The sequence below is a fragment of the Larus michahellis genome, chromosome 7, assembly GCF_964199755.1.
Source record: "Larus michahellis chromosome 7, bLarMic1.1, whole genome shotgun sequence".
NCBI classification, from domain to species: Eukaryota; Metazoa; Chordata; class Aves; order Charadriiformes; family Laridae; genus Larus; species Larus michahellis.
The window spans coordinates 34608384-34632025 of record NC_133902.1 but is presented as its reverse complement, the minus strand read 5'-3'; the positions used below and the strand labels follow the sequence as shown (position 1 = coordinate 34632025).

General features: G+C 48.0%; 1 protein-coding gene across 1 annotated transcript in view; it reads right to left on the bottom strand.

Annotated features, from left to right (window-relative positions):
- WIPF1 (WAS/WASL interacting protein family member 1) overlaps positions 1-23642 on the bottom strand; it is a 57991-nt gene that overhangs the window by 2888 nt on the left and 31461 nt on the right. Inside the window, exons 3-8 of the mRNA XM_074594843.1 lie at positions 11423-11511; positions 9763-9892; positions 6648-6830; positions 4448-5215; positions 1846-2058; positions 58-171 (exon numbers count right to left, since the gene is read on the bottom strand). Coding sequence (XP_074450944.1) covers positions 58-171; positions 1846-2058; positions 4448-5215; positions 6648-6830; positions 9763-9892; positions 11423-11473 — 1459 coding nt within the window. The 5' untranslated portion in view covers positions 11474-11511. The remainder of the gene's footprint in view (positions 1-57; positions 172-1845; positions 2059-4447; positions 5216-6647; positions 6831-9762; positions 9893-11422; positions 11512-23642) is intronic.

Genomic DNA, 23642 nt, shown 5'->3' with positions numbered 1-23642 from the left:
ACATTGTTTTTAGGATGATACGCTGAAATTCCAACAGCAGAGGTGAAACAAACTTACCTCTACTTTCATTTCTTGCTAGTTTACTGGGATAACTTCTGTTCACGGGTACATAAGGCTCTGGAGGCGGCAAATCAGATATAGGATGAAAAGAAAATCTGCTTTCCCATTCATCTGAAAAAAAACCCCACACAGTTTACTCGTTAGTTTTGTGACACAGCTTCAGGAAAGTAAATTGACATTAACATCAGGTTTAATGCATGTTTTATATTGCAAAATGCTTACATAGCTGAGTATTGAACTGACACCCTACTGGGAAGTGAGGGAAGGTTAGTTTGAGAATGAAAATTATTGTTAACTTTAACTGATCACTCAGCCAATTTAACGCAAAATCACGTATCAGGAAAATGGCCATAATTCCACTGAAATAAGCGCTATGTTCCCTTCCATGTATAATAGATGTGCTTTTTTAACACACACATGCATACATATACACGTTATCACACAGTGTCTCCTACTTCAGAACAGATTCTGTTCCTGGATATAGAATTTTCAGATATTCATCCTTTCTTGATATAGAGAGCTCAAAAGCATCATTAAAAGCACACTGACCTATAAGTGGTGTTTTTTCTTTCTTAATTTTTATACAGGAAAATTTGTGGCCATTATGATAAAATTTATGGTGACACAGAAACCTGTATGTAACTAATGTCAAAAATGGAGAAATATGTCAGTTGAAACTATATCTCTCGAGACTAACTACAAGGGCCCTATTACAAAATCTATATGATTCTAAAGAACAAAGCAAGCTGTTCAGTTTCCTTAATGAAATAATAGGAAATGTTTACGGAGCTCTGCTCTGCACTTGAATTTGGAGGCCCAAGGAAGAAAGCGTGGGCTATCTTAAACTTGCTCATCGCTTCACTTGGTTGCTTCAGGACTTTGCAACCATAACTTTCTTGCAATATTGTTATATTTTATTGCATAATGTAATGAACAGCTGAGTAAGTTTTGCCCAGAAGTTGTACATGTGGTTATTTGCTGGGATCCAGTTTTCCTACGTTTACTCCCAATGGTTGCAATTAGAAACCAGTGTGTAAATGAGCTGCAGGTTCTGAACCCTGCAAATGACTTGTGTAGAAAAAAGCGTGTCTGTGACCCACCTGCCTTATCTGATGTGTGAAGATGCTTCAAAAGTGTGAGTTACAGTTCTATTTTCTGCTTGCTTTTCCTAACCTTATAAACGTCAGAAATACCGATTTGGCCTCCCATAATTAGATGAAAGATTTACCTGTCCTTTGCAAATAGAGAACAATTAAAAAGAAAACCATGATGAATCTTTAAAACACAGTAATCTCAGACCTCACCTTTTCAATAAACACTAGCAAAAACAGAGAGACTTGAGATGTTCAGCAGTGTTCTGACAATCTCCTCCCTCATCTGTTTGTCAGCTTTCAGCTTTTGAGTTGTCATCTAACTAGTTCTGTCTTCCAAAGACTCTTAGTGTAGCTATGGTTTGCATTCGTAGTCGTGTCAGAATGATCCCCTTAAGCCTTGTTTACGTATTGTAGCAAAGCACGGTGAATATGTTTCTTTTTTTCAGGCTATTTTTCAAGGGGTTGTTTTGGAGACTGTATTGATGACTTTGCAGTTCTGCTCTGCATATGGCATATTTACTCCATTCTTACTCGGCAGGGTTAATTGAGACCCAAATGACACCTCTGTTGGTCAGAAATCAAAGGTCTGCACTAGAAACAAAGCCTCTATCCCAAATTTTTTTTGATGTATTAAGGCCAAAAGCTGCTACACGGTCTCTGCCAAAGGCAAACAACTGGGAGGATGGCTTACCGTCACCTGGATCCTGGAAGCCGTTTCTGACAGCCGATGAAGGCGGTGGTGGCGGCGGCGGCGCTGCTGAGCCTGGCCGGTCGGGGGGAAGCGGTGGTCGTGGTCCACCTCTCTGGTTCTCCAGCCCTGCCCGGGAGGGCAGCTGGGGAGTAGCAGGCAAAGCTCTTGAAGTGCTTCCATTCCTGCTTATGGGAGGAGGTGGTGGGAGGGGGCCTGCAGCAAGACAAGAGGCAAGCACACAAACACCGTTTGCACCAGACGTTATTCTGCTGGTGGTAAGATGCTGCCTGTGTCCCACAGCCTCACATTAACAAACTAGAGAGGGTGGACTGGCTTGGGAGCCTCAGCCCCAGAGGGAATCGTCCTCAGCACCCACTTCCCTGATCTCCAGGGCGCTCTAGGGAATTGGTGCTTATTTGAAGAGCAGAGATCAGGGGAGCAGGGTATATCTAAGCATAAATACACCTTAGTGCCCATATTCCCATTTCCCTCAGCTACAGAATCCTCTGTAGAGGTGCTAGTCCTTGAAGCCACTTTCAAACCACTCTAAATTACGTTGGCCACTACGAGCAGAAGTTACAGCTGGAGTTCAGGACATTGCAGAGGTCCAAACCATAGCCCATTTCCTTTCCACTTACCACTGCAAGGCAAGAGAACGTGTAGAAGAGCCCTGCTACCCTCAGAGGCTCTTCGCCCATAGGCATGGTCCCCTCTGGGTGTCACAGCCAGGGTCTGCAGTGGTGCACAGGGGAATTCAGCCCAGGAGTGGCAGCGTTAAGCAGCACGGCATCAGGCGCTCATTTATAAATATATGTGCTGCATGCCAGGTTTTTTGGATAGTTGGAGCATATCCACCTCCCACTAAACTGGAAACAGACCTCACACGTAGACTGGCATTCCCAGTGTCTGCGTATCTGAGTAACTGGCGTGGGACAGGTCAAATACGAAGGCACAGCCCACATAACACAAGACCAGGGCTCTCCTGAGGGCAGGGAAGGTGCTTCTCAGAGGGGAGCCAGTAAATAAAGGCAAGCAAGCTGCTGCTGCCAGGAGAGGTACCCACGGTTAGGACACAAGGAGACAAAGCAGAGGGCGTGGAGGGCTATGTGTGTTCAAAGGTCTCGCTACCTCTGTTTGGCAAAGTTGGGCAACTAACAATTATGTTTGTTTTTATGAAATGCTTCCTTGTCCTGATGAAATCTAGCTACAGATGTGCATTTTGAACACATACTGTGTCTCTAGCAACAAGCATTGAAACATGCTTCAAGAAACATGCTGGACTTTATAGGTTTTTTTCTTTTTTTTCCCTTTTTTTTTAAATTTAATCTCCTTCTTTTTTTACAAATTATTCACTTGCCTTCAGGGAATGGTTTCTAAGAATAATAAGCATTTAACTTTTAGAATACTTTTGCCAGCAGAAAGCCAGCAGAAAGCTAGCGTGGATTTGCTAAAACCATCTCCCTCAGAAAAGAGCCAACTAGGAAAGCACCGGTGGAAGCAGAGGCCATCACAGCAGCAGCTCTTGGAAGCATCTGAATAATTGCAGATGCTCTCTGTGACTTTGACCCATGCTCCCAGTCAAACGTGACCAGATTTCTCTGATTTATTTACTGCAGGCTGCGCTGGCATCCTGCCACCCTTTGGGCTGGCAACCAGCTCCACAATGCACGGTTTCAGGGCCAGTATTTTCAGGGCATGGCTATTTGTCCCTAAATTCTTTCATCTCCAAAGGGAGAACCATCAGGTATTAAGAGAGCTAAATTATGCTGGGCAATTCTTAAAAGTTATGAACAACAGTTGTTAAAGTGTATTATGAAATAACCCAAAGAAGAAAATGCTATTTTTAGCCTCATTTGAAATCTGCATATGGTAAATAACAGCAGTTAGTCCTGCTGTAACAATTGCCATCATATTTGACAACTGTTGGCTAGGTCTTTTATTAAAATAATTTGTATTTGGCTGTAAGTGCTCATGTCTCCCAACACGTAGAAGGTTGGGTTCTGCAAACCTCCATTCATGAGAACGCCACCATTAAGTCGCGCTGGTTGACTCAGGAAGGCAAATGCTGTCACCTATCAGAAGCCAGAGAAAACTGCTTCTTTGCATCAAAGAACATTATGGGGAAACCCCCTGTTTGCAACCCTTTTTAATTACAGTAATTATTATGAAAGTTGCTGAGGTCTGCAAAAGCAGATGTGAGCAGGCTGGTGATGCACAGTGACTTTCCTTAAGCCACTGTGATGCCCGTGAACCCTCACATCCAACTGCAGGATCCCTGGCGCGGAGCATCACCGCCTGTCGCCCACACAAGGCATGGCACAGCCAGCATCACGCACGGTGCAAAAGTGACACTGCTGCCCAAGCCATGCGATGCTGCTCCTTCTGGGTGACAGCAGGCCATGCACCCCCAGGGCTGTATCGGGGCTGGGCGGCTGAAGATTTTGGGTTCCGCTCCAAGGGGCACAGCCCAACGCCACCGTTGGGCAAACTGAAAGTTTCCCCAGTCCATAAAGAACTGTCACTTCATCTCACAGCATCCATCCATCCATCCAACCCCCGTCATGCTGCCGCCTGCGGGACCCTCAGCCCCCCAGCTCCCTACCTGACCGGCTGGGGGGGTCTCTGACGGGCGGCGGGGGCCTCTCGCTGGGCGGGGGGGGCAGGGGTCCGGAGCGCCCCCCCACGCCGCCGGGCGCCGAGGAGGAGCCCAGCGAGATGTTCCTCTGGGGCAGCCGCGGCATCTCGTCGCTGCCGCCGGGGACGGGCGGGACGGGGGGCGGCCCCGGCCTGCTGGGTGGGGGCGGCGGGGGCGCCGGGGCGCCGAGGCCGGGCCTGGGGGCGGAGGGCACCGGCGGCTTGCTGTTCTGCGGAGGCGGCGGGGGCAGAGCCGCCTCACGGGCGGCGGGCGGCCTGTGCCCGGCGGGGGGCGGCGGGGGCGGCGGCTTGTCGTCCGCCGGCCGGCCCGGGGTGGGCGGCAGCGGCGGCCGGCCGGAGAAGGGGGTCGCCGGGCCGGGGCCGGGCTGCCGGAGGGGCCCGGCCGACCCCGCGCTCCGGCTGCCCGGGAACGGCGGGGGCGAGGGCCCCAGGCTGGGCTGCCGGCTCAGGGCCGGCACCGGGGGCGAGCCCCTGTTGTGCAGGCTGGAGATGGGCCGGGGGGTGCTGGGCACCGGCGGCGGCACGGCCTCGGGCTTGGAGCCGACGTCGGGCCTCAGCGGCGGCATGCGGCTCCTCTGCGGCTCGGGAGCGGAGGTCCGCGGCCCCGAGGGCGGCCCGGGGAAGCGCGGCGGGCCGCTCGGCGGCGAGAAGGGCTTGGCGGCAGCGGAGCGGCCTCCGGGCGGCAGGGCGGGCGGGCGGCCTCCTCCCCCGGCATCTGCGGACACAGGAGAGGGGCATCAGCGTCCCGCCGGGATGGGGCTTCGCCCGGGCATCAGCATCCCACCGGGATGGGGCTTCGCCCGGGCATCAGCATCCCATCGGACAGGGGCTTCGCCTGGGCATCAGCATCCTGCTGGATGAGGGCTTTGCCGGGGCATCAGCATCCCATCAGACAGGGGCTTCACCCAGCAGTTTGCTAACAGGCTGTGTCCTAAGGCACAGCAAACACAAGGGGGCTGGCACCGGCATGGGGTGCACAAGCCTTCAGGGCCTGGCACCCAGGAATAGTTATCAGCAGTTTTGATAACGCTGGGGAACTGCTCTGGAGTAGCAGGTTACATCCTGATAATCCTTGTGAGGGATGGCTTGTGAGAGACCAAAGTGGCCCCAAGGTAACACAACAAATGTGGCCATCACACAGCAAGCAGTAACAGGGGGAGGGAAGAAATGGTGAAGAAGTAGTATTTGGTACCATCAACCTGAAAGCAAGGAAATCTTAGCTTTTAAATGACATTTAACAACAACAGTCTGGCAAAAGGCTGTTTTAAGCCTGTTCTAGTAGCTGTTAGATCTAAGGATGTACTTGTGCACATCAGGAAGAAGGCAGCCAGCCTTGCAGTTAAAGTAGTACTGTTCTGTGATGCCAGGAACTTTTGTATTAATACGTATTCCCAAAATAGACTGTGACACAATAGAAAATACCAGCTCTAAGAGACTGTTTTGTACACGTGATGAAAAATTACGTTAGTCTATAAAATATGTAATGTTCATAACACCCTACAACCCCCCTTGCCCAGTCCTCCTTCAACAAGCTTGAAATCCTGCATCCTTAACCTTACAAAACTCACTGGCCCCAGATTGCCCTCGTTTCACGGGGCACGAGGCTTTGGGCAGCTGTTTTGCCAGCCAGAAGAATACAGTGCATGTCCCAGACAAGCCTCCAACTGCAGTGTACGTACCAGCCAGCTGGGGTGCCTCGTGCACTCCCTAAGTGGTAAATCATGCTGCTGTAGAGCCGACGCAGATGTACTTTCCATTTGCGGAAAATAGAAAGTTTTTCCTGGTGCACGAGAGAGAATTAACCTGAAGAGCTCTTATGCTCCCCCTCTGCTCCTGCACACCCACTGCTAAGGCAAGACCTACTCTGCCTGGCTCTACTTCACAGGTAGCCATTCAGCTTCGCTGAGATCTTTAGTTCTCATCAATAACTAGGAGGATGGGTGGAAAGAGGAGTCTCACCTCATAAAACCTAGTATTAAGAATAAAACAAGACTGAAGCTGAAAATTACATTTCCTAAGACCTCCTAAGAGTTCCTAAGAACATTTGAAGACTTTTTCAATCCCAGCAGGCGATTGATTGCAGTGCTATGAACGTTTTAAGCAATGTCATTTACTTTCTCATGCTGGAAATACAAGGTCTTTCTTACCGGCATCTCGACTTGCGGCAGATCTGAGCTTTGGCATTCCGGCTTGAAAAAGGCCTCCAAGGCCAGGTGGTCCACCACCACCAAAGCTGCCACCACCGCCGCCGCCACCACCAAAACCCCCGCTGCTTCCACCGCCACCTCCTCCGAAGCCACCACCGCCACCTCCAGCAGGTCCTTTGGGTTCTGTTGGGAAAAAAATCCTCCATGTTAGTGTCCTGCTTTGGGGTGAAGCAGAGCCAATTTTGTGTTCAGTGAGGGAGGCTCTTGTTTACACTTGTTGCCGTGGCAACCAGGGTCACACCTGTGGGCAGGTGAGGTGACCCAAACTGGCCCATCGGGTGTTCCATCCCATCCATCATGCTCAGTAGATAAACTGAGGGATCAAAGGGATCAGCCTGGCTCCTCTCCAAGGACTCTTCTTCTTCGGATCTTCTGCAGTGGGCTCTTCTCCAAGGACTCTTTTCCAAGAGCTCTTCTTTGGATCTTCTCCAGAGGCCTCTTCTTCAATGGCTTGGCTTCTTCAATGTCTCTCTTTCTTCAATGACTGACGTCTGAGGACGACCCCGTCAGCTCATCTGCCTTTTCATCCCGGTCAGTGTGTTTCAGTTCCCATTTGTTACGGAGCTCAGTCTGGAACTTTCACAGTGCCTACCAGTGCCCTCCTAGGAACTTGATCCTAGGTTTCGTATATATGTATTTATATTGTATCTATTTCATTATATCCTTTTTTATATTATTATTAATTTTTCATTAAAGTAGTTTAGTTTTTTTCCTAAACTCACAAATCTCTATCTCTCTTCTTCCTCTCCTTAGAGTGAGAGGTGGGGGATATCATCTGTTGTCTTGTCATTGGCCAACCTGGCCCAAACCACGACAGGTAGAGAAGCGAGACTGATCCTGCAAAGTAATCTCTTTCCTTAGAGCAATGCTTGCAGCTGGGGACAAATGGACAAGCTTTCAAAACACACAAGTCCTTTTTCAGGTTGGATCGTCGCAGCTACCATCACCACCACTATTGCACCATGGAAGCGGTGGTGCAATAAACATAGTCACTGTTTTATTAAGCCATCACTTTCTTTTAGTCTGCTCTGGACTGGAAAGTAGAGAAACAGTCACTATGGAGAATTTGGAGCAGCATAGAGGGGAGGGACCTCTGAGAATATCGTGTTGTCTTTGTTAGCATCTTTGTAGCTGCTTCCCATTTCTTCATACCTTTGCTCTTTTATCCTCCCCCTCCACTTCTCCATAAGCAAACTGAGAGACAAGGCAATCTCCTGGAAAATGAGGACAGAAGGAGGAAGCCAGAGGGGTCACCTCTTGGTGGTGGCTCTGGTGATCAATTCTGGGAATGCACAGAACTCTGTCACTATTGATGACGCTGCAACTTATCTACTTATTTAAACAAAGCCTAGTGGGGAAAGAGATTTCATGCCTGATTATTTTCCTGTAGGTCCAGAAATGCAGTGACAGGATCATTAGCTGCTAATTTTTCCAATAGGCAGGAATTATTTTATCAGCCCCGCCTCCCTTCCTCTCCCATTTCTCTCTACTGTCAATATTTCTGCTGTGACAACACTGAGATGCTAAAAATAAAATGAAAGTGTTTCCACAACTACAAATACAGGGATGAGCCCTGTTCAGAGCACCACTGTAAAATGAGCAGGTTGGGATATCCATGGGGATCAGCTCTCAGGTGATGGGCTACCTGGCTGAGGATCAGCTGTTTAATTTCTTGGCATCTCGATTTCCACAACTTTGGGTGGGTGAAAATTTCACTGACTTCAAAGTAATTAAAACCTGTGGATGAAAAGCACTTCTAATAATCCCACCCAGAAAAAAGAAGGAAGAATGTGTTCATGGGGGAATGTTTCACCTTATCCTCCTTTTTTCTTAAGCATGTTAGCTCAGTTCAGCTCTGACTCATGTAGGGTGTGAACCTCCAGAGAAATGCTACTATGGTTTAGCCTTTCATCATGATTTGTTAATTCATGTAAACAAGATAATAGGCTACATCATTTTAGTCTTACCTTTACTCCCCCTTTAATCCCCTTAATGCTGTTCTCCAGCTCATTCCAATAGCTAGAACATGTAACTTTGCTTTCAGAGATAAAAATCAAGGGTTTAAAAACAAAGTACCTGGCTGACTGTGGGACAGTATCGATTTTTTCAATTATTCTTATTTGACCACATTCCTTTCGGCATTTCCTTCTTTCCTCATCATCTTCCTATCACAGTCTAGCCTTTAATTGCACAGCCAGACCTGGACTGAGTTGTATCACATTTGCTAATCAGTCTGTAGAAGCATCTTCTCTCCCTAGGCAATAAATACTGTTCCTCTGATGCAGCAGGCCCTTATTCCTCGGCTCTTGGCCTGTTTCTTTTCTGTCTTCCCAATACTTTTGCTACACGGGCTTTTCCAGCCTCCTCTCAGCACGTGCCGAGATGTAGAGTGAGATGCAGCAGCAGCGCAGCTGGAGGGAGACCTTGTCTCCATTCAGGTAAGTGGAGCTGCTGCCTTGTGCCAGAGCACCACCGGGCAGGCTGAGCAAGAGGCTCAGCCAAAAAGTTAACACCACTGAGTCACTCCAGGAGTGGCACGACTGCGAGCAGCAGAGTGACACCCAGGTGGGGCCATGGCTCCTGGCTCTGGTTTTGCTTTAAGTGGTACTGGGGCCACTCACAAGCCAATGGTGTCGTGCCAGAGGTGCCTTTATTTTTATACCGTTTCTGCAAAAGTAGAGTCTGAAATTCCACTTTATTTTCTGTGCTCTCCTCAGTCCCGACGGGGGGGTTTGTTTCCCTGATCTGCTGCAGCTCCTCAGCAGAGCTCCTGGTAGCGTTTGCACAGTTTTCTGATTTCAGCAAACAAGAAAATGAACTGCTTTATGAGAGTAAGCAAACAAATTAACACTCACGTTTCATAAGCTTGATTTCTGAGCTGACTTAACCCACGGTGAACAGAATAATTTATTTTTATGCATGCCAACTTCTGGCATTTTATTTACCTATTTCCCTCATGGCAGTTCATCTGATGGTGTGTAAAATAATTTTCTGCATTCAGATATGTAGAACCATTCAAACATACAGAAACTCCAACATGCAGAATTGTACTTACTGTCTAGAATTGGAGCACTTCTGTCATTAGTAACAGTCTTCTTTAGCTTTTTTCCTTTGGTAATATCAGATAATAGAGCATTTCGCCCTGCTTGTTCTGACCTGCTTAGGGACGGCTTTTCAGTATTTGCCTGCAAAATAAAATTAAAAATGAGGAGACAAAAATAAACCTCAGCTTCTAGCTACAAAGTTCTGCTCAAATATGGTAGTTACTTGAGACCTCTATTTCTGTTTTAACAGCACTGGCGTGGGTAGCATGCCACGTCTGGTTTTGTGAATGATGTTATAGGTAGCCAGCCTTGTTACTGACTCCAGGCCCCAAATGCCGCTGAAATTTTAACCCACACTTTTGACTGGAAACAGAACACTTTTATGTGAATTCACATTTTTTTAACTCACAATTTAGAGTCTCTGATTTTTTTTAAAGCCAAGGCACAAATATGGCAAAATGGCATTTTGGAGATGGAACAAGAACAGACTCCACACGTAATTTGATGACACAAAAAGGTGGAGGCTCTTGAAAGCTGTAGTGAAAACTCCTAATATGCAAATTCTGGATAAATCAGAAGAAAGACAGAACTTTATCTACTACTTTAGTTTTGACAGAACTACTTTAAAATGGCAATCACCACTTCAACAATATAGATCTTTTCAAATAGACCCAATAAAACCTTTAGATGCACGGGGTTTGTCTCAGTGGTCCTCTCTTTTGAGTTTATGTTTTGGTGACACAATTTTTCAAGGAAGAACCAAAAAAAACCCCAACATACACATATATGCATACACGCACATATGTATATATGGCTATTCCTTCTAGGAAATGGTGGTTCCTGAAAAAGCTTTCTAACTTATCAGATCAGTGTTATGGAAATTTCCTGAAAGGTGGTGAGACTTGCCATGGAGGGACCAAGCACTGAGTCTGTATCTTGCTTGTGGTGGAAAATGAGGGAAAGACTCTTCAGTGGCACAAATCTGTGTAACCAGAAAGGGTTTTTCTATGAAAATACCCTGAGTATTTTACAACGGCATTTCAAGAAGCCTTTTCTTTCTTGTCAGTGAGGTGTCTGACTGTCAGAGGGCAAACACAACCCAAGCTCTATTGCAGCTTAGGCTGCTGTACGTCAAGTTCGACGTAGTCTCGCCCACCATGCTGTGCCAGCAGCGGATCCTCTGCTCTGATACCACAGGCTGGCTGAGGCAGCTGTGCTGGCCAAGAACTATCCTTAACAAATTTAAACAATAGGATTGATTTTTTTTCTATCTCGGATCACGTAAGTACTAGAATAGAACGTGGGAGAAGGTGGGAGTATGTGGCTGGAGAAAGGCAAGGGGAGCGCAAGACTTCAATTCCTCTGACTTAGACAAGCTGCTGAGGAGCTGCGCCTCTCCACCCAGGATCCCTACGCCAGATCAAACCACCAGTGTGGGAGGAAGAGGAGGATGGAAAGTCAATGTGGCTAGTGACATCCATATGGGCACTGGAAGGGAGTGGAAGTGATGGTCCCTCTTGTAGGATCAATCATAAAAAAAATTTTGGAGAGCTTTCCCCAAATATCATGCATACGCTCGTCCACACCTCAGTGCCTCTGGACATCCTGTTCAATGTGATAAGCAGGAACAGAAGCAGTGTAAATGGTACATTTACATCCTGTAAAGCTCACCAAGGCCAGTGTTGGGGGCGGCGGGGGAGCTGGAGGGGGAGGCACGGGCATGGTGGAAGACTCAACTCCGTCCGGTCTTGCTAAGAAACCTGCACAGCAAAACAGACAAATGCACAAGGCCTAGAGATTAATAAATCTTAATAAATAAATTTATACTCAGCTAAAAAACATCCTTGCAGCTAACAGGTTTATCTGCTACATTTTCTAAATCTAAATAATCTGTAAAAAGCAACTCATGTTTCATTGCAGCCGTAAACGGAGGCTCCCTACATTGCCATACAAACTCATGGACGTACATATCCAGTTTTGCAAGGATCCCCTTGCCATACAAACTCACGGACACACACATCCAGTTTTGCACACATACATAACCCACGCATTGCTATGGCAATGCCCAAAAATGCAATAACAAAATTGAACTCTGTTCAATCCACCAATCTTCTTCCAGCTTCAGGATAATCCCATAGCTATACCATCAACCATTACTTGAAGAAGGCATCATCTCTTTAAGGGCATACTCAGAAAGAGATGCTGACCTTTAAAAGCCCTTAAATTGCTGGAAGAATCCCCCCCCTTCCTGCACACACACTGTTGTGGGTATGGCGGAACAGCAGAGCTCTAGGAAAGACTCATGCTTCTTCCTTTCTCCCTGCTTGCTCTGAAGACTCCAAGCTCTGTCATCACCCCTGAATGCACCTTCCTCCTCCTCAGGAGCAGCACACACAGCCATGCTCTGTGCCCTTTCCCAGAGGAGGAAGAGCAGGCAGGTAGCCCGGCCTCTCAGCCACAGGCTGCTGCAGAGGGAAAAGCCTGGCTGCCAAAGCTCAGCCTTCCCAGAGCTTCCCTGCCGGAGACCAGGCTTGTCCCCACCCCAAGCAGAACTTCCAACCTAGAGCAATCCTAGGAGGGTCACACCTGAGACGTAGAACTTCATTGTAATGAAAAATATTAAATGAAAACAAAGAAAGGACAAGCATCAAGGAATTTTTTTTTTCAAGTCACAAGGGCTTTTTGCGGCATTTTGGCACAGCGCTTGCTGGAGCTGTGCCTATCGGAGGCTCCCGGGCTTTTCTAATGGTGCTATGGCGTGTGCTTTGCTCTTACCCATTCACCTGAGCCAGCTTTAGTAACAGGGATTTGCCACCATTTATATCATGTTTGCACAAGACAGGTAAACACAATGGGACTAGGAATGAGGGTTATCCTCCAGACAATCCCAGGCTGACAGCTGAGGTCCCCAGGGAAGTTACTTACAAAGAATACACAGATCTTACTTTCTGAAGTCACTTAATTGTTTTTGATAAAGCCAAGGAGAACTGTAATTCCACAGGATGTGCCCAATCAACTTCAGCGCAGTACCCTTTACAGTTTAAATGAGCCTTAGGAAAATGTTCAGAATGGAACAAAATGGCATTTGCAGTGAAGGTTTGAGGTGAGTCACCACCTATGAAGTCCGTAGCGGCTCTGAGATGATCCATGATATGTGTGGGAGAAGAATGGTTAGAAGTACAGATTTATCTCGTCAGATGCTTGTGCTTCTAAAGGATTAGAATACAGCTATAAACCCACTCACACCAAAAAATTGCAGAGCTACCTTTCTCAGAAGAAAGATTTGCCAAAATAAGACTTTAATGGATTTTGTCTAAAATCTTTAGGAAGGAAAGGGCTTGGAAAGGAGTCGGACACATCACCCCTAGCTCTGGCTGACTATCTAGAAAAAAACATGGAGTTCAAAGCGGTGTGAGGCACTGCCACCGTCTCTAGTGTTTGCAGCTTTTCTTCTTCTCCTGTGCTGCAGAAACTCTTTCTCTTTCCGGTTACTGCAAAAGAGCAAGCGGAGCAGGGGGGAAGCTGGCAGATGGACAGACTGACTGACAAAGAGGAAACTGTGCGAAGCCCAGCCTACGCAGCGCTGCGCACACACACGCATTTGCAAAGTCCTGCAAACGGACCAGGGTGCTCTCGTCCGTCGTCTGGTGCGTTCCTGCGCATCTTACGGCGTCTCCAGAGCAGCACCAGCTTCACGTTCAGAGGATCTGTTTGAATTTGGTTATATTCCTGTCTTCTGCATTTCTAGCTCTCAGTTGTTACATAAAACTCTGCACAAAGCCTTATCCTCTCCCAATCTGCTTATCCTAAATGCAAAATTTGAAATCTGAAGCCTATTAAAAGCACCAAGACTAATGCTGCTTTGTTCTTCAGCTTCCTGTTTAAAAAAATAGTCAACAGGAAAATTATTTCTTACAGCAGACCACAACCATCCTGTTTCTTAACACAGTCTTTTCACAGCTGCAGTTGTCTCTAGCATTAACTGTGCCATTAGGCTATTTCACCGAGCTTTTAACTCCTTCAGCTGATTAAAAAGAGAAATTCTGCTCTCTGCGCTGCTTTGATAAGAGGCCAAAGCAGTCTGGATAACGCGCTGCGAGTCTCCTCGGCACTCTATGTGCCATGGGAAAGTTTCTGGAGCAGGCAGAATACAGTTTGGTTTAATATCAGACTTTTAAATGAATTCCTTAAGGCAGCTCAGACCTGAATGCAGCAAGTGAGCCAGCTGGTCCTCAAAGTGCTTTCTTTAAAAAGCTGTATTTTTACAAATGCTGTAACCTGTCTACCTCCCTGTAAATTAAGCCATTGCTTTCTGCACACTTGTCCTGCTCTGTTCTACTTATTTTTTTCTTTCCTTTTAACCCGGCTGTTTTAGATCAGCTTCGCAAGGAATTGGTGGGGACAGAGGGGAAGCGAGGTAACGCTCAAAGCTCGACTTCTCTAAGGGGAAGCCACTCACTACCCAGGGACACATCCAGCCTCTCCAAAACCCTCCCTGCACACATTACTTGCAAGGAGGTAAGGAGGAGCAAGGCACTGGGTGCCGCCTCTTTCCCTATCCCATCTTCCAGAGGGATGACATCCTCTGATGTACCTGTAGTCACCAGCTGCACACTAGCTAGTACCTTTTCTGGTACCCATGGGCTTTCTCAACAGGACAGGAGTGGAAATGAGGTACACAGCCGCACAGAATCACAGAATGGTAGGGGCTGGAAGGGACCTCTGGAGATCATCTAGTCCAACCCCCTGCCAGAGCAGGGTCACCCAGAGCAGGTTGCACAGGAACACGTCCAGGCGGGGTTTGAATGTCTCCAGAGACAGAGACTCCACCACCTCTCTGGGCAGCCTGTGCCAGGGCTCTGCCACCCTCAAAGGAAAGAAGTTCCTCCTCATGTTTAGGTGGAGCTTCCTATGTTCAAGTTTGTGCCCGTTACCCCTTGTCCTGTTGCCGGGCACCATTGAAAAGAGCCTGTCCCCATCCTCCTGACACCCACCCTTTAAGGATTTATAAGCGTTGATAAGATCCCCCTCAGTCATCTTTTTTCCAGACTAGAATCATAGAATGTGTTGGGTTGGAAGGGACCTTTAAAGGCCATCTAGTCCAACCCCCCTGCAGTAAGCAGGGACATCTTCAACTAGATCAGGTTGCTCAGAGCCTCATCAAGCCTGGCCTTGAATGTCTCCAGGGATGGGGCATCCACCACTTCTCTGGGCAGCTTGTTCCAGTGTCTCATCACCCTCATTGTAAAGAACTTCTTCCTAATGCCTAATCTAAACCCACCCTGCTCTAGTTTAAAACCATTGCCCCTCGGCCTATCGCTACATACCCTTGCAAACAGCCCCTCCCCAGCTTTCTTGCAGGCCCCCTTCAGGTACTGGAAGGAGCTATAAGGTCTCCCTGGAGCCTTCTCTTCTCCAGGCTGAACAACCCCAACTCTCTCAGCATGTCTTCACAGGAGAGGTGCTCCAGCCCTTGGATCATCTTCGTGGCCCTCCTCTGGACCCGCTCCAAGAGGTCCATGTCCTTCTTGTGCTGAGGGCTCCAGAGCTGGACACAGTACTCCAGGTGGGGTCTCATGAGAGCAGAGTAGAGGGGGAGAATCACCTCTCTGGATCTGCTGGCCACGGTTCTTTAGATGCAGCCCAGGATGCAATTGGCCTTCTGGGCTGCAAGCACACATTGTTGGCTCATGTCCAGCTTTTCATCCACAAGTACCCCCAAGTCCTTTTCCGCAGGGCTGCTCTCTATCACATCATCCCCCAGCCTGTGTTGACAACAAGGGTTGTCCCGACCCAAGCGTAGGACCTTGCACTTGGCCTTGTTGAACTTCATAAGGTTTGCTCAGGCCCACCACTCTACCTCGTCCAGGTCCCTCTGGATGACATCCCATCCCTCTGGCACATCGACCGCAACACTCAGCTTAGTGTCGTTGACAAACTTGCTGAGGGTGCCCTTGATCCCACTGTCTATGTCATTGACAAAGATGTTGAACAGCACTAAAAAGACCCAAATCCCTCAGCCTATCTTCATAAGAGAGGTGTTCCAGTCCTCTAATCATCTTGGTAGCCCTCACATTGATGAGCTTAGCATTTAGCTACTGCTGAACAAGCCCTGTAGCCCCAGGGCAGTTACCAGAAGGGTCTGGACAACAGCATTTTGGAAGCACAGGACAAGCTTCTGCAACAGGCCGATCTCAGGCAGAACTGGCTCGCAGTCTAATGCAAGCATCCTGCAGAGTTGTTTACTCATGATATTCTAGAGCACACATCTCCCTCAGGAGCCATCAGGAAAGAGATCATATGGCATGACTCAGAAACCTGCATGCCCACACACAAACGTATAATGCATACACTTTCAGAGCCAGTGAAACACTCCAGTTTGTCAAATTTTAGCTTAAAATGTAAGTTACAACACTGCTTCGCTCTTACTTTTGTCACACTGACTCTGCTCCCACAGCTGAGAATTTCAGAAACTTAAGCTGAAACTTTGCAGCAAGAAATGGCACCTGTCTTTGAAGCTCTAACTCACCCTGCCATTCAGTTGTTTGATTTTGTACAATCTATTTCTTTGTCTGACTTTTTGTAAGAAAAAAAAAAGAAAAAAAAAAAAAAGGCGTGCTCTGGATTTTAAAATTTGATCGCTATAAACCTGCAGGCAGAAAAATAACATAGTGAAGAGACCCAGCGTGGCGCTGGGGCTGACGCTTGGGATGAGCAGCACCTCTCAGGCTGCAGCAGCAGAGCAGCTGAGTCAGCACAACGCCAAACCTGAATTCTGCAGCTGCTTTGCTCCTCACGAATTCGCAGGATCACCATTTTACGCATAGAGATGTCCTGAAATGTCATGTGTAACTCTGCCAGCAGAAGGAAACCCTGTTACTGTCTTACACGTCATCAATGGACGCAGTTCGTTATTTGCTCTTGGTCAGTGGGGAAGAGCTGGATTTAAGAAATGAACATTATGTTCAGTTGCTAACAGCTGACACTAAAAAATATCTGAAATAGTAACCGATCCACCCAGTAGTCAGGGTGGCCAGCAGGTTGAGGGAGGTGATTCTGCCTCTCTACTCTGGTGAGACCCCACCTGGAGTACTGCGTCCAGCTCTGGAGTCCTCAACACAAGAAGGACATGGACCTGTTGGAGCAGATCCAGAGGAGGGCCACGAAGATGCTCAGAGGGCTGGAGCACCTCTGCTATGAGGACAGGCTGAGAGAGTTGGGGTTGTTCAGCCTGGAGAAGAGAAGGCTCCAGGGAGACCTTACAGTGGCCTACCAGTACCTGCAGGGGGCCTGCAGGAAGGATGGGGAGGGACTCTTTATCAGGGAGTGTAATGATAGGACACGGGGTTACGGCTTCAAACTGAAAGAGCATGGATTTAGATTGGATATCAGGAAGAAATTCTTTACTGTGAGGGTGGTGAGACACTGGAACAGGTTGCCCAGGGAAGCTGTGGCTGCCCCATCCCTGGAGGTGTTCAAGGCCAGGCTGGATGGGGCTTTGAGCAGCCTGGTCTGGTGGGAGGTGTCCCTGCCCAGGGCAGGGGGTTGGAACTAGGTGATCTTTACGGTCGCTTCCAACCCGAGCCATTGTGTGATTCTGTGATTCAGTAACAAATGTTACCTACCAAATCTATTAACAAGCAAGCTGCTTATAACACTCGGTGCTGCAGGGTGTTGAAAAGGAGCCAACACCAAAGGACCGAGGCTGAAGGCATGGTGGTTTTTTGAAACCCAGGACACATGTCCTTACATAATTTACCCTACTGCTGAGAAAAAAAAAATAAAAAAAAAAAATCACAGCTTTTAAGCAGCTATATGGAAACATTACATCTAGCTGAGCATCGGTGGTGCGGCAGAAAGGGTTATGGTAACGAACCCGCACAAGCACACCACAGTGTGGGCCCTAGAGCCCCCAGCACAAAGCCCGGCATTGTTGGCGGGAGAGAAGGATTTCCACAGCTGGCAGCAGCGGCGGCAGCTGCTCTCCCGCTGTGGGGTGGGCGCCAGCAGCGCCATGCACGCTGATGGTGCCTCTGCGGGTCCACCACCGGGAGCCGGCACCCCACCACAGTCCTCACCCTCGCTCTGCACCTCCTTCAGCTACAGCACACCCCCTCCTGGTGCCGGGGCGGCCGCCCTGCAGACCCCCACCGCCACCTTCTTGAGAGCATCTGCTGCCTTTTCACACACCAGCCCAGCCGTTAGCAAACCAGGCGCCCACCTCATCCCAGGTAAATCATATCATCGCATAAGGAAGCTCTGATTTTTGCAAGCTAGCAGGTGCAGCTGGCAGTCGCTATCAGAAACACTATTAAAATACTATTATATGCAACACGTGATAAAAACTGATTTCATTCAAACACCAAAGTATAAGAGACAGTATATGACGCGTTCTGCACAGAGCCTCTTGCGCCGTGAAGTAATCCCTAAAGAGCAATAAGCAAAAGTGGCACTAACTTGAACTCGCTGAAGTGCAAACTCTGGGCATTTCAGAATTAATTTTGTCCCGCAGAAATAATTTCAGGAGTGTTATGAATGCTGAAAAGTTTGCACCCAGTCAGCCATTTTGAGCTGCTTGGAGGCGTCCCCTCTTCAACACATTGAGTCAGAGGCAGACAGACAGCTCGCTGTGGTTAATCATTTCCTGCATGATTAATTTCCAAGCAAAAAAAGAGGAAGGAACAAACAACTGCAGAAATAAAATAGAAGTGATAGAACACAACGGAGGGAAAAAAAAACAACCAACCACCCTAAAGTCACCAATTAAAATGCTGATTGGCCCTCTATGCAAAAGGCCCTAACTTCCAAACCCATATTGATTTAGTTTTTTTTCAAAATGCATTACTTCCTGCTAATTGAGGAAACTGGGCTGGGTTACCAAGCACTTTAGTGAGGTAGCTCTCAAAACAAAAAAGTGCAACTAACTACTACAAACACATTACAAAGTAGTTGGAAAACAATTTAAAGTCAGTTTCATACAGATATTTTTCCATGAACTGTTTTTTAATGGGATACAGAACTGTTAAAGCGTTTTGATAATAAAAAAGAGTTACTGGGTTTTCTTATGAAATTTGTTCGAGTCCCCCTGCTCCCACTTCCCTTGGTGGACACGAGTCATTAGTAAGTCTACATGTCCCAGGCTCCTCCACCGTATATTCCAAAGGCCGGAGGGGCTGCGGGAGCGCGGCAAGGTGTGAATGAGAGCTTTAGAGGATGCTGAAGACACTCCTCCCATGCAACAAACACCATGCCAGTAAATCCCACCTGAAAAATCCCTGATGTTTTTCCTCTTCTCTTTTTATTAAAGTTTCTATAAATTTAGAAAACTATAAATAAATATGTAGATAGATGCTTTTAAACCCCCAAAGAATTCAATGAGGACACCAAACTCAACCCAGTGCAGCACGATGCTGCCCGAATATACTGAAGAGGAATTCCCCCACCAGGGTGAAGAAAGAACATTTAGGAGACTCTGGCCTCCGTCACTCACCCAGAGTAAGGCAAAGCCTCTGACAAACGCTAAAGTAACCCAAAGCAAGATCTACTTCGGACACCACAGGACTGCTGTATAACTGCTCTATACTCAGCACTCCTCCTAACTGGGATAAACCTTCCGAATTCCAGGAGCAGGAAAGGGACATTAAAATGCTATTTGCAGTATTTTTGGGTCATTTAACATCAGTGACTGGTCTTTCAAGGATGGCTTCTGCCTGAAACAACACTCGTTTTGGTGCAGGGATTTCAAGACTGTGTGGCCTGAGAAAGCACGTTATAAGGGTGTGAGAATGCAAATTGTCCTGTCCTGTCCTGAGGAAGTTGTGGTAGCAAAAGGAGGCACTAACGTTTCACCCTTAAAACCACTTGCAGAGAACTGGACAGCCAAAAGAGAGACCAACAGAGAAGTTACTTTGGATGCATGAGACCCAGGGAAATTCTGGGGACCTGCTGCTGCCAGAGAGAGGAAGCCAACTATATTTGGGACTTTTCGCATTTCAAAGAAACTCTCCACAATACCTGAAATGAGTGATATGACTTTCCACCCAGACTGAAAAATGTCACCGCCTAAACAAAATGCCAGGGCAGAGAAAGTGGCTGGTACCAGCGATGCCAAAGAGCTCTTGCCCAAACCCCAAGTCAGAGTGTTCTTTCTCTTTCCACAAGTGGCCCTCAGAGAGGTGACAGATGATAGGCTTCATTCACAGGCACACCGGTAAAGTGGATGAGGCCTATGTCACCCCAAAATGGGACTTAGCCCAACCTGAATGACACAGAGGGGCTGGCAATAACAGGAAGATCTGCCACGGGGAACCACACCTTCACAAACTCAGCAGTGAGCGACTTGGGGGATGCCAAGTGAGGGGCCAAAAAGGAGAGGAGAGGAAAGCAAGAGCCTGGAGGTCTCTGGCAGGAGTGCACGGGGCAGTCCTTGGGGAAGAAATGCATGTCAAGCCAGTATCACAGTGAGCATTTTTTCAGCCCTATTTGGCTGTAGAGGGATAATATATTTTTGTTTCATTTTGTTTTAGACATAACCTTTTCAATAAATCGCAGAGTTCTAATCTTTTACCTCTTACAGCAGCGTAACTGAGCTGTGTGAAAGGTGCAGGTGCTGGAGGGGCTAGTGAGGAACACTAAGATAAATAACCACAACAGCAAACGAAGCACAAGACTAGTCCGAAAAAAAAGGAGAGGATGCCAGGAAGTGCTTTCACACCTCCGTGTGTGTTACCCCAGGCACCCGTGCCCTGCCAACCCTTCAGCATCTCCATCTTCCTCCACCCCTCCTGCTCACCTCCCTCACCCCTGAGCTGCCGCTCACACTGGGCAATCCCCTAGAGTCTTAAAACCCCCTAAACATTTTCGATCTACTTCTTACCATCACGGGAAAACAGTAATAAAGCAGGTTACGGTAACAAAGTCAGTGACAAGTGAACTATCAGACCACTGAGCCAGTGCATGACCGTGGGGCACCAAGAGCAGTAACAGCCCAATGCACTCCTGGTCCACGGTAGGTTGCATCCAGCAAACCTCATGTGTCAAAGGCAACCAGGAGTTATATGGCGGAAATCCAGCAGTGCTGCATCCATGGAAAATTACAGCTAAGAAACAGGCCGCTGTGGTGTCAGAATGTTGTTTTAATCCAAGTATTTTTAAAAGTATTTTTTCTTTTCAGTGACATATTTTTCAAGATATGCAGAGAATCACAGGCAATGGCTAGCTTTGGAGAACTGCCCCCAGTCACCAATATAGTCACTATTTGGAAGAAGCAGGAAAGCTTTTGGTCAGTTAAGTGTTTGGATGTTGATTTAAGAAAAGCTGATAATGTAAGAGCAAATACAGTATAGTGGAAAGTATCTCTCTGACTCACCGAAAACAGAAATTGCTTCCATCCAATCCATGCTCCTATCATTTCTTTCAGCCAGTGCTTTCAGGGGAGACGTACAGAAATATTCCTGTCTGCTCAGACTCCCTGAGTCGGCTCGCCATCCCCACCGCGGCCACCCTGCCCGGGGAGCGGGACCTCAGCCCCACAAACGGCGCCAGCAGCAAAGCCCCTGTACCAAGCACGGCAGGAGGGAGCGTTTTAAAACAAGCACCTGTGTGTCACTCCTCAGCAGGAGGCTGGGGCCAAACGCAGCAGAGAAATCTACAGTTCCTAGGCTATAGCCTAGCCCTCAGAGCGGGAAGACTGGGGAGGGGTCTGGAGAATAAGCCTTATGAGGAGCAGCTGAGGGAGCTGGGGGTGTTCAGCCTGGAGCAAAGGAGGCTGAGGAGAGACCTTCTCGCTCTCTACAACTGCCTGAAAGGAGGGTGTAGAGAGGTGGGGGTCGGTCTCTGCTCCCAAGGAACGGGCAATAGTACAAGAGGAAATGGCCTCAAGTTGTGCCAGGGCAGGTCTAGACTGAATATTAGGAAAAATTGTGACACTGAAAGGGTTATTAAGCACTGGAATAGGCTGCCCAGGGAAGTGGTTGAGGCACCATCCCTGGAGGTATTTAAAAGCCGGGCAGACACAGTGCTTAGAGATATGGTTTAGTGATAGTTTTTGTCTGAGTTGGGTTGATGGTTGGACTGGATGATCTGAAAGGTCCCTTCCAACCCAGGTGGTTCTATGATTCTAAGACACAACTTGAGACATTGCAGCCTCCTACAGCTCCCTCCCCACTCCCGCCTCCCTGCCAAAAAATGAAAAGCCCTTCCCCCAGCCCCTCCACAAGGAACAGCCCCACAGCAAACAGCTTCACCCTCTCTCCCAGGCAGAAGTGATGGTTCAGGACCCACCTGTTTGTGCCTAAGCTCTTCCTTCAGCTGTCCAGAGTACAGCTGCCTGCCATATTCAATCACCCACCATCCAAGGCCACCTTCAGTCAACCCGAATGTTTGAAAGGACGCACAAGGCTGTATTATCCTGGGCACGCTGCCCAATGCAGCCAATGAGGGATTGACCCAGGCTGGAGGCAACCTCAGCATGCAGCCCTAAAGAAAGAGACCCTTGTTACGGTGTGAGCCGTAGGGACAACCCCTCCACACAGGGACAACGCACCTGGGGCAACAAGGACCTCACGTCTCTCTCCATCTTATTCTCTCGCCTGTTCCTCCTTGCGAACATTTTGTGTGCATAAAATACTGTTCCTAATACATAGCCCAAGAGCTTCTCTCTGATGGGGCTGCTTTTTCCAGTGTCTCATTATTGCAGAGGTGACCACTCAGCGTCATGTGGCTGTTCAGCGGCATGTGCTTCACTGCACGGCTTTCTCCCCAAAACTTGAGCTGCCTTAAGCTGTAGGAGCTGTTGGTAGGGTGATCAGGCTAGCTCAGACATTAAGGATTTCTGAGTATCTCCTCCAGCTTATTCAGTCCTAAAGCAGAACAAAAACGCATTGCATTAAGTTGGAAGGAGTCCTGAAGAATGGGGCATTTTCCACCAGCTTGTCCTCGCAGCACAGCAGAGCTCAGCTCCCTGAGGGGACAGGGCCATGGGTGGCCTGAGGGTGGCAGGCCGCCTGCACAGAGGCTGGCGGAGGGCAGGGAGGGATATTTCCCCACACCTGGTGACCCAGGGGTGGAAAGGCATGAGTTGGCCCTCGGAGCCCCTGGCTTGTTACCGTGGGAAAATAACTTTTGTTCACGTTAGCGTCCCCGCCTTTTGCCTTTCCACCTATTGCTCCATTTTTATTTTTATTTTTTTTCTTTTTAGGATGTTACAGGTCTGACCACTTGTTTGCTTTGTGTGGCAGGAAACAACTTCTGCCATTTGAACCAAACTGACAGAAACCTGGAGGATTTTTTTTTCCCCTCCTCTCCACTGTTTCATGGCATAACAGGCCAAAAACTATCAGAAATTAGTCTGAATGGGGTTTTTGTTGGACACTTGAGCTGTTGCAACCTTTATCCAGCGTGGAAAGAAGTCATAGGAACCAAATTTGGTGACCAAGCCCTGGGATTTTGCTGGTGGACTTCTGCTGACGCCCCAGCATGCTGTATGTCCCCTTCACAGCAGTGGTTATAAGGAGAGGGGCTTCTCTCTGCAAAACCTGAGGCTGGGATGACAAGAGCCTGTTTGGAGCCAGAGGTTACATGGTGGGAGCTCTGGGACACCCTACACTGCACCCTCTCCTTGCCCAGGGTACTAATAACGTTGTGACCTGCAGAACACCACTGCTGAAGCTGTCTTCATTCACCTTTCTCTTCTGACCAACAGGATGACATGAAGCTGCATTTCACCATAATGAAGGCATACAGAAAAGGATCAAGGATCTCGCATGCTGCCAGATTATTTTACCTCTCAGTAGGCGTAGGTTTAGAATTCAATTGGCCTCAGCATTCAAATAGGCTTTTTTAACATAAAGTGTTTCCTTCATCACAATCAACTAAGTCTTACTAAATGCGC